The 14,530-nt window shown below is 38.9% G+C and overlaps 1 protein-coding gene across 1 annotated transcript in view; it reads right to left on the bottom strand.

Moving 5' to 3' along the window:
- The window catches only part of GTF2F2 (general transcription factor IIF subunit 2), a 173,870-nt gene that overhangs the window by 80,269 nt on the left and 79,071 nt on the right, over window positions 1-14,530 (bottom strand). Inside the window, exon 5 of the mRNA XM_066380867.1 lies at window positions 12,092-12,173. Within this exon, the coding sequence (XP_066236964.1) occupies window positions 12,092-12,173 (82 nt within the window). The remainder of the gene's footprint in view (window positions 1-12,091; window positions 12,174-14,530) is intronic.

The raw sequence follows: 14,530 nt of genomic DNA, 5'->3' as shown, positions 1-14,530 counted from the left end.
TCTGCTTAAGGGAATCCGGCCACTTCTATGGGTCACATTCTATAGCAAGTTTTAAATCCTCCCAACAGACCTGTAACAAATGCAGCGAGGCCAGATCTACCCACCTGGCCGAGTAAGCAGAGATGGTTGTCCTGGTGACAAGTCCTCCCACAAACTAAAAAGGACTATTCAGTTTTGTGTTTGGAGCCAATCTATAAATGGTATAATTTCAATGACTTTTTTTCCTTTCCCATAAAAAAACAATCTGCCTACTCAAGTACTTTTAACAGGTAATCTTATGGCTATTATTTCACATTTAGTAATAGAAGGCTTAAAATCAAAGGTGACCAATTTAATTTAAGCTCATTCATTTTTTAAATGTATTCAGAACTGATAGAATAAAAAGGATCGGAACAGGATAAAAAGTAGATGCCTAAAGATAGATATTACTAAGGGGGAAAGGAGTGAAAATAGGAGATGCCCAGATAATAAAGGTAAACTTTCTCTACTTCACGGTTTTGCCTAAGGTGAGCCCTGTTGATGTTCGACTGTGAGTGAACAAAGAGAAATTGTGTACTGAAGTATTATGACTCTGCGAAGCTGTGAGTCTTTGTAGAAAAACCACCACATGCCAATACTGCCTCTTAGAACTTATAATTTAAATCTTCAGCACAGCTAAATGCATTAATTCAGAAGAGATTCATTCATGAAAGTATAACTGTAAATCCTGAACTTAAAAATGCTGATTTCTGGTCATTTACTCTACTAGCATTTACTGAACATAAAGCTCTTCAAAGAAAGATAAATGAGATATAGTCCCTATAGACAAAAACAAAAGTAATAAAAGTAAAATAAAGGGCAACACGTAATTAATTCGTAGAGTATTAGAAAAAGGGTGGCCCGAGCTTGGAGGAGATGACGATCACCCTGTGTGGAGAGCAGCTGGGGAGACTCCCCGGTGGAGGTGACTCTCGCAGGATGAAGTGGACAGCGGGCGAGCAGAGGAGCTCGAGCAGACAGTGAGACAGGACCGCAGGGCTGCAGCTGGCACCGTGGAAAGGCTGCTTTGACACAGTGCACACTGGAGTTGCAATGGCAGCAGCAGAAGGGGCCAGAATCCTGAGGAACAGCAAAAGAGTGAGCAGAAGAGGTGGGGAATTCCAAAGACAAGACAAGTTTAGGGTGAGACAGTACCCAGATACCAAAACAATTCCTCTTCCTCCTCCTCTCTTAAAATATCAGAGGACCTGAAAGAAAGTAATTTTAAGCCCTGCCTGGTTGGCTTAGTGGTAGAGTGTTGGCCTACGTGTGAATGTCCCAGGTTCGATTCCCAGTGAGGGCACACCGGAGAAGCAGCCTTCTGCTTCTCTTCCCCTCCCTCACCCCTTTCTCTCTCTCTCTTCCCCTCCTGCAGCTAGGGCTCAACTGGTTCAAGCCTACTGGCTCCAGGCTCTGAGGATGGCTCTCTGGAGCCTCTGCCTCAGATGCTAAAAATAGCTTGGTTGGGAGCATGGCCCCAGATGGGCAGAGCATCAGTCCTAGATGGGGGGTCGTAGGGTGGATCCAGTCAGGGTACATGTGGGAGTCTGTTTCTCTATCCCCCCTCCTCTCGCTTAGAAAAGGGAAAGGAGGAAATTATATAAAACCTGTTTGTTGTTTAATTATGCCAGTGCTTTAATTCTTTATATATATATATATTTTCCCAGAATAGTAAACCTTCAGAGCAGCCTGTTGTTCTAGGGCTGTAGGGGCAGCTGCTGTGGTCTTCAGAGGAATGAGGGTGATCTGTACCCACCGATATCCTTAAGAAGTCTTCCTGACTTCTTTACGAGAGCTGGTTTGTCTTCTAAAAAGACACCGGGTAAAACACCTTGCCTCGCTTTTCATGGTAGTTTTATCCTACTGGTATTTCTGCACCTTTCCTCCAGCTGTCTATTTGTAATACATGGCTAAAGTACTGTATTTTAATGGAGACATCTAGCTTCTCTCACAGAATTGTTCACATAAAAAGGAGCAGTTCAAGGGAAAAAGGTATGAAAACAAAAAGCATGCTATGGCAGAGAAGGCCAGCCACCTTCCTGGGAAGAACCAGGAAGTTCTTCCTTTGGAAGAACCCCGTGTTCCTGAGCCTAGCATGGTATTCTCAAGATCCTTCCCTGTGGTCACAGGTAGCAGCATTCCACCCTTTCTTATGTCTGGGTAGTATCCCATTGCATATATGTACCACATCTTATACAATTTAATTAACCACTGTCACCTCAATAAATTTAGTAAAAAACAAAAACATATAGGTCTACATTCAAAAAATCACACATCTGGGTACCTCAGGAGGGTCATCAAAGTACCACGGCAGGACCGGATAACAAGACTGTTTACAAGGGCAACTTGGGAACATTTCAAGATTGTTATCCTTTATATTTTTCAGAAAGATTCTAAACATTCAGTGGATTTATAAATTAAAAATCCAAGTGCTTGCTTTGGTAGCACATACACTAAATTACAAATCCCTGAGTTTCTTTGATATATACATGCAATCGATGGTGTCCACACCAAGAAGTCCTTGAGGATAAAGAATGGAGAGGACTAACTCTGTCCCCCAGGTCTGAATTTGCATACTATCTAAGTAGTTCTAAACTGCCACGTTAGGATTTGTATTTTGAAGAAAGCATTTTTATCATGGACTCTACAACATCATCTTCAGATTCTTTCTGTCAGCTCTATTTACCTTTCTGCTCAATTAATTTATCTACCTCTGGGCAGGGATTCAAAAAGAATCATGTGTGCAAATCTCTTCTATCATGAGACCTGGATGGGGCAGGGAATATCTCCAAGAGAGATTTAGGGCAGGAATCTTACTCAGGAAATTGTCATAAGCATATTTATTTAGTATTTATTTATTATCATTTCTGTGTCAGATACATCATATATTATACAGTATTATTTTATTTAATCTTTACCATAACACTGAAATAAATAATCAAAGGCACAAAGAGGTCATGTACTTTGACCAGGAACATACAATTAGTAAAAGGGGAAGCCAGTCTCTGAACCCAGGCAGTCTGATTCCAGAGCCCAACCTCTTAACTATCTTAACCTATTATCAAGGCATCTTTGTAGATCCAGAACTGCTTTCTAATAAAAGTCCTGACCCTCTCTATACAGGGAAACAATCAAGGGCGTGACTGTCTCTGATAAGTATTTCTTATTCCTAAAATGCTTTCTGGTAGATAAAGGTTTTGCTGTAAACTTATGATTGCCTCCCCAGGATCCACTCGCCCCTTCCCTACTGAGGAGTGGTCACATGCTTTGGATGGGATTGATCCTACCTCCTATACATTTCCACAGGTGGCCCCAACCAGTCCGTGTATCTCCTCTCCACTGACATTGGTTCAGGGATGGACTCAGAACCCATGTTAGCCCACTGAAGGAAGTGAAGGATTCTGATTAATTCTTGTCTTCTAATTAAAGACAAGTTCACTTAACTCCTGGGGCCCCATATGAATAAAGAGGCAGATAATTCTGAAAGCTGCATAAGTCATCTTGCTACTGGGAGATAAGCCAGCTTGACAAGAGTCAAGCTGGAGAAAGAAAAGACCCAATAAGATGAGAAACAAAGCTAGAGTTCTGTTCTAGAAGAATTGCTAGATAAAGCGATAGTTAAAGCCCACAGTACCACTGGATTTGATTTATGTGGGTCAATGAATTCTTTTTATTTTTAAGCCATTTTGCTTTGGGTTTTCTGATACTTGCAAATGAAAGCATTCTGATACTGAGATATTAACCCTTAACTTCAACAATCTCCAAAAACTGTTTAATAAAAATTGTCTCAAATAAGATCGCCAGAAAGCTAAACTCTAGTACTATATTTCTCTGATCATAGAACCAGAAAATTCCTCAACTTTTTACTATGACCTCGACTTTTGAGGATTAATAAAATAAAATAAAAATTAATTGATTTAAAGGGGGGGGGGCATTCATTTGTTGTTCCACTTAGTTGTGCGTTCACGAGTTGCTCCTTGTATGTTCCCTGACCGGGGATCATACTGCAACCATGGTGTGTTAGGACGATGATCCGTCCAACTGACCTACTAGGCCAGGGCCCAGAAAAATGTCTTCCTATCAATTATTTTCAGTTTATTATTCATTTTGCTATTTAATAAACTTGATATAAAAATGTACACAAAAATATCAATACAACACTATCATTATTTCCAATTTTGTGATTCCCGGGAAGCAGCATACAGTAGTTCTTGTTTAGCCATACCAGCCTGCTCCCATTTAGAATTTCTAATATACATTTCCTGATTATCAGCACTTTTACTATTCAACCCTTACTTTTAGTTGTGGTTTTAAAATGTTAATATTTCAGTGCATCCAGGCTATCTATATAATAAGGGTGATCTTTTATCCCACTTTATCTGGGACAATATATACTGCTGTCTTAGCATGGTATTCTCACTGGTTAGTTATCATATTCATTCTCAAAAGTATCTGGCTTTGAATGATTAATTATATAATCATTATATTTATAATCCATTTCTTTTTTTTTTTTTTAAGAAAGAGAGAGACAGATAGACATACAGGAAGAGAGAGAGATGAGAAGCATCAACTCATAGTTGCAGCACTTTAGTTGTTCACTGATTGTTTCTCATACATGCCTTGACCAGGAGCTCTAGCAGAGCCAGTGACCCTTTGCTCAGGCCAGAGACTTTTGGGCTCAAGCCAGTGACCACAGGGTCATTTCTATTATCCCATACTCAAGCTGGCGAACCCACGCTCAAGATGGATGAGCCCACGCTCAGGCCTGTGACCTCGGGGGGTTTGAACCTCGGGGGTTTTGAACCTTGGTCCTGAGTGTCCCAGGTTGATGTTTTATTCACTGTGATACCACCTATCAGGCTGAAAGAACTATTCTTTATGAAATTTATATATAGAGAAGAGTCAAAATTACAGCACTAAATATATTAAAATACCAGTTTATATGTGAAGAAGAAAATGGTTCAGGGTAGTTATTGCATTAAACAAAAATTTTTTTGCAGAAACTTCTTTGGGCATAAATCTAGTTCACCCACATGAATGGCATTACCCACAAAGTATGCAGAGATCTACTAAATGAGGGGGTCCTTTCTTCCCTTACAATAAGACATTCTAAGACATCTTTAGCTTAACATGGGGCATTAGGAAACTAGGCAGGTACTGCAATGGTAACCTCTTCCCAGAAGAGAATATGAATCACAATATGCTTCCTACTGTCTGTTGTCTTTGCATAAAAAAGAGATGGGTTTTTCTTTTCCACCCCTCCACAACCAATGTTATGTTCCCAAACAGAAAGGCTTTTCTTAGGATTTTGAAGAAAACCCACAAACAATGAAAGAATTAAAAACTTCTGAGACAAGTATTTTTAGATGACTCGGTGACATAAATAAGCAGAAGTTAAAAGAGTTATATATTTTCCTACTATTGTGACTTTCCTGCAAGAAAACATGTATTAGGATGCTTATCTAATATTTATGTCCCTTTATATTTAAAAAACATGCAACATAACTATAAATAGGGTAATTATGTAATTTATCATTCAACTATTAGAAAAACCCTCACTATGCTTAACTAAGTTACACTTAATAAAAACACAAATTAAAATTTTTTAATTAGTACATCAGATAAGAGCTGTTACAAAATATATTTATATTTATCAATTCAAAATAAATTTCCTCCTAATATATGATTCAGATCTATCCAAATTCATGTCAGATAAACAGAAAGTAACAGAAGCAGTGAAATTTTTCTCCCCCTTTCGTTTTTGAGGTTTTCTTGGTGGCTAAATGTAATGGGATTTTATATTATAAGATAGAATCAAACAAAAGAAAATTATAGCACAAGATTCTTTTCTTTCTTGACCTAAATTTCATTGATTTATAGGTTTACATTATTTCTTGTGTTTAGTGCAATATTAATTTTTACCTTTATCTAAAGATGACAGACTCTTATTTATATTTGATTAATATGGGAATTATAATTCTCATAATATTTTACTATTTTGCCAGCTAAAATTTAATAGCAGAGAGCTATATGAATTTATTACTAAAATTAAAGTCCTGTTAAAGTTATACTAATCATTCTTAAAAAGCATTAGTTATAAATATAAAATACACTTTACAATATACCCATTTATGCAACTAAGAGTGTAGTTCAGGTCTTATTTGCTAAAACATAATATAGTAAAAACCCACTGAATAATAAAAATAACTTACTGACTTAAGAAAAGAAAGGTCTTAGCCCTGGCTGGTTGGATCAATGGTAGAGAGTCAGCCGGGTGTGTGGAAGTCCTGGGTTTGATTCCCTGTCAGGGCACACAGGAGAAGTGCCCATCTGCTTCTCCACCCTTTCCGTTCTCCTTTCTCTCTGTCTCTCTCTTCCCCTCTTGCAGCCAAGACTCCATTGGAGCAAGGTTGGCCTGGGCACTGAGGATGGCTCCATGGCCTCCATCTCAGGCACTAGAATGGCTCCGGTTGCAACAGAGCAATGCTCCAGATGGGCAGAGCATCGCCCCCTAGTGGGCTTGCTGGGTGGATCCCAGTCAGGTACATGCAGGAGTCTGTCTCTCTGCATTCCCACTTCCCACTTCAGAAAAATACAACAACAACAACAACAACAACAACAAAAGAAAGGTCTTTTTTTGATAAATAAAGGGCTTTTTCTTATAGTCCTCTGTAAATGAAGATTATTCATTTTTTTTATATTTTTTAAAAACTAATAAAACCTTAATTTTTGATCAAGTTTGTTTTATAATCACTTTCCCCTTCTCAAAGCAAGACATGACGTGTGTGCACATGTGCACATGTATATATACATGTGTATACGAACTGAAAAGCCAACTCCAGGTTTTAAGTGCAGTTCTGAATTAGAAAGTTAAGCAGCTGAGTACTGTTGAGTCCTTTGTTTCCGTACCTCGAGTCTTGCCACTCCTTTCCATTGTAACCCAACAAATTCATACCTGTGGATAGTTAATATCTGTAATACACTAAGCTAAGTGCAGAGAACATAAAAAAGAGGGAGGGAGAGTGGAAAGGAAGGAAGAAAAAACAGTCTCTGTTTTTACGAAGTTCATAATCTAATAGAAGATGCAACTATGCACACCTGCATGGTAGAAAACATGGATATATAACATATAAACCATTAAAGAAGAATAAGTAAGTATGTGGAATGCAGAAAAGGAGGATGGCATATCCTAACTAGAGTAGGGAGTAGAGGTTATGAGGTTTCCCTGAGTAAGTAACAATCAGGTTGGTTTTCAAGACTTATCCTAGCCTTGGCGGAGGGTAGATAAGGAGTCCTAGGTAGAACACGCAGCATGTAACAGGCATAAGATTTAAAAGCACCTAGCATATCTGGGGTCACAGCTTCTAGTGTGATCCAGTATCTGGTGTGATCCAGTATCTGGTGTCTATGTAAGGCAGAATACCAGATAATGCAGCCAGAGAGTGAGGGCAGAGCCAGATCATCAAAAACCTGAGTGTCATTAGGAGTAGGCCATCAGAAAGAGGTCCCTGAAAAACTCTGAGCACATGTGTGAAATATCTAGGTACAGGATATCTTAAGTACTGAATTGCCAATTCTGTTCTCAAATACTTTTACTTTGATGTCACCTACATCCGGAAATCTGCCACAATGTTCCCAGTCCCCACCCCACCCCCCACTATACTGTCAGCAAATAGATTTTTAAAGATAAAACCTCTGTGTGTGTGTCTTCAAGTTCAAAGACATAACCCTCTGGAGCAAGAATTTAACCTTGTGTACTCTTCTTGCAGTTTAAGTACTTTCTTCATGAAGTTTTAATGTAAAATGTCAACCAGAATTTAAATTAAACCCGACATGGGAACTACAAGAACATCCCTACTCCTCTCCCTTTGTCAGTGTAAATGGCACTGTGCAATGAACAGAATGGTGCTGAGCCGATATGCGGATTCACAGCAGGAAGTGTACCCAGGCTACACCAGAGTCCCCACCAACAGTCTGACTCTAGGGAAGTCTAGAGTTCCACAAACACTGAAGTGTGGGGCAAGTTCATCAAGTCCCATCGAGTCTATCTCCAAATAGCCTCAAAACCTAGTCTCTCATCTTCCTTTTAATGAGAACCAACTTGTTTAATCATTTGGACATTTTGTACTTGGGTTATTACATCAGCCTCTTAGCTTATCTCCCTGCTTTCAGTCTTTAGACTATGGCCAGAATGACCTACCTAAGACACAGCTTAAAATTCTTCAGTGTCTTCCTAATAGCTAGCTGTAAGCACCCACGAGTCCAAATTTCTTACATGTAAGATTCTTTAACAGGTAATTTGAGAAGCATATAAGATTCTTTAACATTTCAAAACTTACCTCCTGCCACTCCTTTACTCCATAAATATTTACTGACCATGTACTTACATATAATGAGCTATTCTAGACCTTTGGTGTGCGTGTGCGTGTGTGTGTGTGCGTGTGCGTGTGTGTGTGTGTGTGTGTGTGTGTGTGTGTGAACAAAATAAATAAACACAAAGATGAAACAAAAAAACAAACTGTGGGAGCTTAAACTGCAATAGAGCGAAGATGGCAATAAAGATAAGCTATATAGTACATTAGGAGGTGTTGTGGGCTACGAAGAGTACAAGTATAAAAGGAGGTAGGGTGGTCAGGGTCAGGGTAGGCCTTATTAAGGCAGAATCTGAGAAGAGACATGAAAGAGGTGAGGAGGTAAGCCAAGCAGTTATCTGGAGAGAAAGTAGGCTGCAGGCAGAAAAGCCCGTCCAGGACCAGGCCCTAATACAGAAGTGTGCCCAGAGTGTTCACGGACTATTAGGTCAGTGTGGTTGGAGCAGAGTAAAGGACGGGAGGGAAGAAGGAGAGGATGGGGAGGAGGGGGAGGCAGTAGGGTGATCATGTAGGACCCTGCAGACAACTGTAAGGACTTGAATTTTATCCTGAGCACTTACAAGCATTACAAGTGACATGCGAGCAGAAGAATGGCACGATCTGACAGATTTTAAAAGAACTGCTCTGGCTACTGTGCTGACAACAGACGACAGTGGGGCAGGGTGGAAGCAGGGACTCTGCTAGGAGGCTACTGCAGTGATGCAGGTGAGCAATAATGACATCATGTGGGTGATGAGAAATGGTCAGGCTGTAGATGTGTAATATTTTAAAGGTACAGTTAATCATATTTTTCTGACACATTGGATGTGGGGTGAGAGAGAGGAGTGAGGAATATAATCAAGATTTTTTGACAAACTGGGAGGACAGAGTTAGAATTAACTCGATCAGAAAGACTGCTGGTGGAGCAGGTTTTTTGGAAGGGTGAGAATGGGAATTTGGCTTTTGATATATCTGAAATGTCTACTGGACATTGAACCAGGCTTTTGGATATATAAGTTTTGAGATCAAAGAAAAGGAAAGGGCGGGCTGGAGCTTCTGCTGGTTTTGCCTCAAACAAATCCTGCACTCCAGGCTTGCAGAACGACACGCGGGTCTCTAGCACGTCACCCAGCTCTTCGTTCCCATGTCTCGTCTCTCTGCTTAGCGTGTTCTTACTCCTCTCTTTTCCCACTTGGTTGACACCCTCAGACTTGTTAGGTGTCATCTGCTTTATGAAACTCCGATGATTATTATCTCCTGAATCACCCTGTTTCCTTAAGTCACTTAAGTAAATGAAATATGTAATGGCTGGTCTTTTAGCATACTCCAAAGACTGAAAAATTTTAATTTTTGTTAAGAAAAAAAGCAGCCATTTCATAAGCACAGGTGACTTGCCCGCTCATTGTCAAAAATCTTTAGAAGGCTTTAAAAATTAAGATCACAGGAAAAAATCTTGGCAAGCAGCTCTCTAATCAAATTTTGTATCCAATTTTGTATTTCAGTAGTTATTTGAAGACAAATCTTCAAAAAGACTTGTATTAATTATATAATAAACTTTACAGGCTAACAACAGAAACATCTTCTGTCTAAATTCCAAAGTTATTTTCTGTTATTAAATTTTTTTTTTTTTCATTTTGATTGTCATCCTCTCACCTGCCCTGGGGAGGCATTTAAATTAGAGGAATTACTGGATAAGAAAGTCAGTCTCTTTGTTTCATTCCTAAGAGACAAACTCTAGTCCAATTGAGAAAGGGAGAAAGATTAAAAAGATGATGTACAATTTAGAGATAATCCAGCTCAACCAGCTCCTTATAGATGAGAACACTGAAACCCAGAGGCTGCTGCTACCATGTGAACAGGAGTTCTGCGCAGCTACAGTCTGCTCAAAATGTAAGCTCCAGGAGCTCAGAGTAAGTGCTGAAATAAATTATAATTCTAAACTAGATGGTGTTAAAATACATTCAATATAAACTAATAAACAAATATGTTTCTTTAGGGTTTAAAAATTGCTGACTCTTTGAGCCCTGGCCAGTTAGCTCAGTGCATAGAGCACTGGCTTGGTGTGCAGATGTGCTGGGTTCAATCTCTGGTCAGGGCACACATGAGAAGTGACCATATGCTTCTATTCCCCTTCCTTTCTCCCTTCTCTCTCTCCTCTCCTCCTGTAGCCAGTGGGTCAACTGGTTTGAGCATTGGCCCCAGGCACTGGGGATAGCTTGGCTGGTCTGAGCACTGGCCCCAGATGGAGGCTGCTGGGTAGATTCTGGTCAGGGTGCATGTGGAAGTCTATCTCCCCTGCTCTCATTAAAAAAAAAAAAAGCTGGCTCCTTGAAAGTTATAAAATTTAGAGTATCAAAGAATTTGAAATCATCATTTTTAATTACAAAACGTTAGCCATGTACCAAAGTGGGGGACCCTGAAATAAAATCTCTAACAAAGGAATAAGATTATAAAAAGTTCTCTGCAGATTAAGAGAAAAAGATGATATTCTAGCAATATACTTGCTTTATACAGTACTTAGTGTTTTAGGTACTCATTATAGGAAGACTACAAGCTTTGAAAATAAAATAGTACAAAGATGTTATTACAGGGGTGTGGGGAGAGGTGGAAGAGTGTGGTGGGTAGATGAGGATGGAAGGAGACCTGACTTAGGGTGATGAACACACAATGCCATATACAGGTGACTGTTACAGAATTCTACTCCTGAAAACTGCATAATTTTATTAACCAATGTCACCCCAATAAATTCAATAAAAAGATTTTTTAAAAGATATTATGACCCTGACCAGTTGGCTCAGCGGTAGAACATCGGCCCAGCATGTGGATGTCCCGGGTTCAATTCCTGGTCAGGGCACATAGGAGAAGTGCCCATCTGCTTCTCCACCTTTCCTCCTCTCCTTCCTCTCTCTCTCTTCCCCTCCCACAGCCAAGGCTCCATTGGAGCAAAGTTGGCCCGGGCGCTAAGGATGGCTCCATGGCCTCCGCCTCAGGCGCTAGAATGGCTCTGGCCACAGCAGAGCAACGCCCTAGATGGGCAGAGCATCACCTCCTGGTGGCATGCTGGGTGGATCCTGGTCGGGTGTATGTGGGAGTCTGTTTGACTACCCTCCCGCTTCTAACTTTGGAAAAAATACAAAAAAAAAAAGATACTATTACAGAATTAAGAGTTATAAGGACAACTAGAAAAAGAAGTTTAAGAAAGTATGATTCTGGTTATATAAACACAGTAGTTTAAAACACCCTCAAAAAACAGCCCAGGTTCTGAAAGTTCCCTTGCCAAAGAAACTCTTGAGCTTTTTAAAAATTGAAGTATAAATGACACATAATATTATATTTTTAGGTGTAGTTTTTGGTGTACAACATAATGATCTGTTATATACAGTGCAAACAGTCACCACAGTAAGTGAAGCACACATTAGTCATGATACATAGTTACAAAATTTTTTTTCTTATGATGAGAATTTTAAAGATCTATTCTCTTAGCAATTTTCAAATATGCAATACAGTATTATTAACTGTAGTTATGCTCTTATACACTATGTCCTATGACTTATTTATTTTAAGACGGGAAGCTTGTTCTCACTTGGCTTTAAAACCAAACAGCCTTTGAAGAAAACACTTTCAACAATAACCATAGTTGAAGGCAACAGGCAATCTAGCATATATATTTCAATCCCCAAAAGGAAATACGAGGCATTAGTTTGGAGTTAAAAAGCACCAACCTCTTTAATCTCATGTAGTTTTCACTTGCAGCAGGTCGGCATTCAGCTCTTTGCACCACTACTCCTTCCAATGAGAGCTTATCTTGAATGGAAAGAAAAAATTAACATGTATTCAGAGCTCACATTTATCACTTCAAGATTGTATTCAGACACATTAACAACAGTAATAATAATTACCATAAAATATAATTGATAGTAAAAATCGAGGAAACAAAAGGAATATATATTTTTAAATTTTCAATTACAGTTTATAGTCAATATTATTCTGTATTAGTTCCAAGTGTGCAGCATAGTGATTAGACAATCACGTACTTTATAGATTGGTCCTCCCAATAATCCAAGTACCCACCTGGCCCCATACATAGTTACTGCGATATTGACTATATGCTGCAATTTACATCTCTCTGACTATTCTGTAGCTGCCGATTTGTATTTCTTAATCCCTTCACATTTTTCACCCAGCTTCCCAAAGCCCCTTCCCTCTTTAAACCATCAGTCTGTACTTTGTATCTATTAGTGTGTTTCTATTTTGTTCATTTTTTTTAACAGGAATACTTTCAAGTTTATAATAGTATTATTAGTCAGATTAGAAAAAACCTTATTCTTGGCAACAGGGCTCCTGTCAGGTTTATTTATTGGGCTGCTGTAGCTCCTTGACAATAATAGCTTTTATGCATTCAGTTCTTTTTAAAGAGTATGGCTTACAAGAGCATAAAATCAAATTTAAAAATCTGAATATATACATGCATGTGTACACATACACATGTATGGAAATAAAATTCTAGAATACACTGTGACTAGACCAGCCAGCCTGGAAAATACTGTGAAACTGGGCAGGTCCATTATCTAGTGTACCAGTCTGCCTGCCAGCTGCTCAGATTTCTATTTCCAGCAGAATTATTAATTTGGGTGTGTCCAAACTAGAGCTTTAACTGCTAAGAAAAATTAACCAAACATAAGGACAATTTTTCCTACAATTGGAATTTTCTTGATGTCCCTGATACAAGATTCAAGAAAACAGCAAAAGGAAATAAAAGTTAGTACCTACTGTGTGCTTACTAGGCACCAAGCACGCACCGTGGTAAAGTCAGTAACACACCTTATCTTACTTGATAATACATATGACTGTCCCATGATGGTATCAGCTTTCCTACAGTCTGGAAATGCATGACTATAGTTAGGAACAGCTATGAGTCAGTCATATTTCTGTGAGAATTCACCCAGATTTTGAGAAGAGAGGCAGGAAATCCTGTGGTTCATCAGCAATGCATTTATGATTCACCTCTATAGGGTGAATGACTTCATGCATTCCTCTAACACTAACTCAATTCCTACTATGTCAAGGGCACCATTTGATTGAGGCACTGCGCAATCAAATATGATTAAGACCACAGTACTGTCTTCAAGAAGCAGTTCACTGTGGGAGAGAGAGAAATTGACCAAATCGTAGAGTACAGATAGAACCATGTCTGTATCATTTACACTAGAAAACCTTTCATAGGGTGACTTTTCTTAATTTTGTCTTCAAATCTAGAGGACTCTCTATTGTAGCCCCTATGTGGTCATTGTCAGCACTCTATGTAATTCAGTGGTTCAAGAGTCTCTCAGTGCTACATATGCAATACACCTCAAGAACAGGCTGTCTGTCAGATGACAAGGCAATGATGAAAAGCGTGCCTACCTTACACCAAAATGTCAGGAAGGAAATAATAAGTCCGCAATTATTTACATTAAATTTAAATTTAAACATCTAAAAATAATTTCCTATCATTAATGAGTTTAATAAGGTAAGACTAGAATTCCAATTTTCTTAAAACAAATACAAATCTATTCGAGTTTGCTTCTCACTGAAACTAAAATTCTATCTAGAAAACTGTTTTAATGCAAGATTTGGGGAAACTTCAATGTATAATATATGGTAACTGCATGAGAAAGTCCACTATTAAAACATGTATTAATTCTTTTTTAAAATACAAAATACATCTAGAATACTGTCCCTGAAAAAAAATTTACTGATAGATACCTGTGCTTTTTGAATACAAAAGAGGTACCTTTATATACCACCTGTGAATGTTCCTTATTTATTTAGTAGTACCTACTCTAAGTGAACAAGCTAATTTAATTTTTATTAAAGTTTTCTGCTGTCAACATTCGCCATGTAACACTTGGAAAGGTAAGCAGCATCCACAGAGCTCGGCCCATAGCAGGCCACCGCTTTCACACCATTCTTCAATCACGGTCACTCACAAAAGCCGTAAAATTCACTTTTCAAGCCACAGTTTCTGACTCTCATATCCTATTTTCAAACCTAAAAGTAGCTTTGCAGTGGAACAGTGGATAGAGCATCGGACTAGGATGTGGAGCACTCAGGTTTGAAACCCCAAGGTCGCCAGCTTGAGCGCAGGCTCAACTGGCTTGAGTGTAGGAGAGGGTAGGATC

This window comes from Saccopteryx leptura, chromosome 4 (genome assembly GCF_036850995.1).
Source record: "Saccopteryx leptura isolate mSacLep1 chromosome 4, mSacLep1_pri_phased_curated, whole genome shotgun sequence".
Classification (NCBI taxonomy): Eukaryota; Metazoa; Chordata; class Mammalia; order Chiroptera; family Emballonuridae; genus Saccopteryx; species Saccopteryx leptura.
The sequence above is the reverse complement of the archived record's forward strand: the minus strand, read 5'-3'. Positions and strand labels throughout refer to the sequence as shown.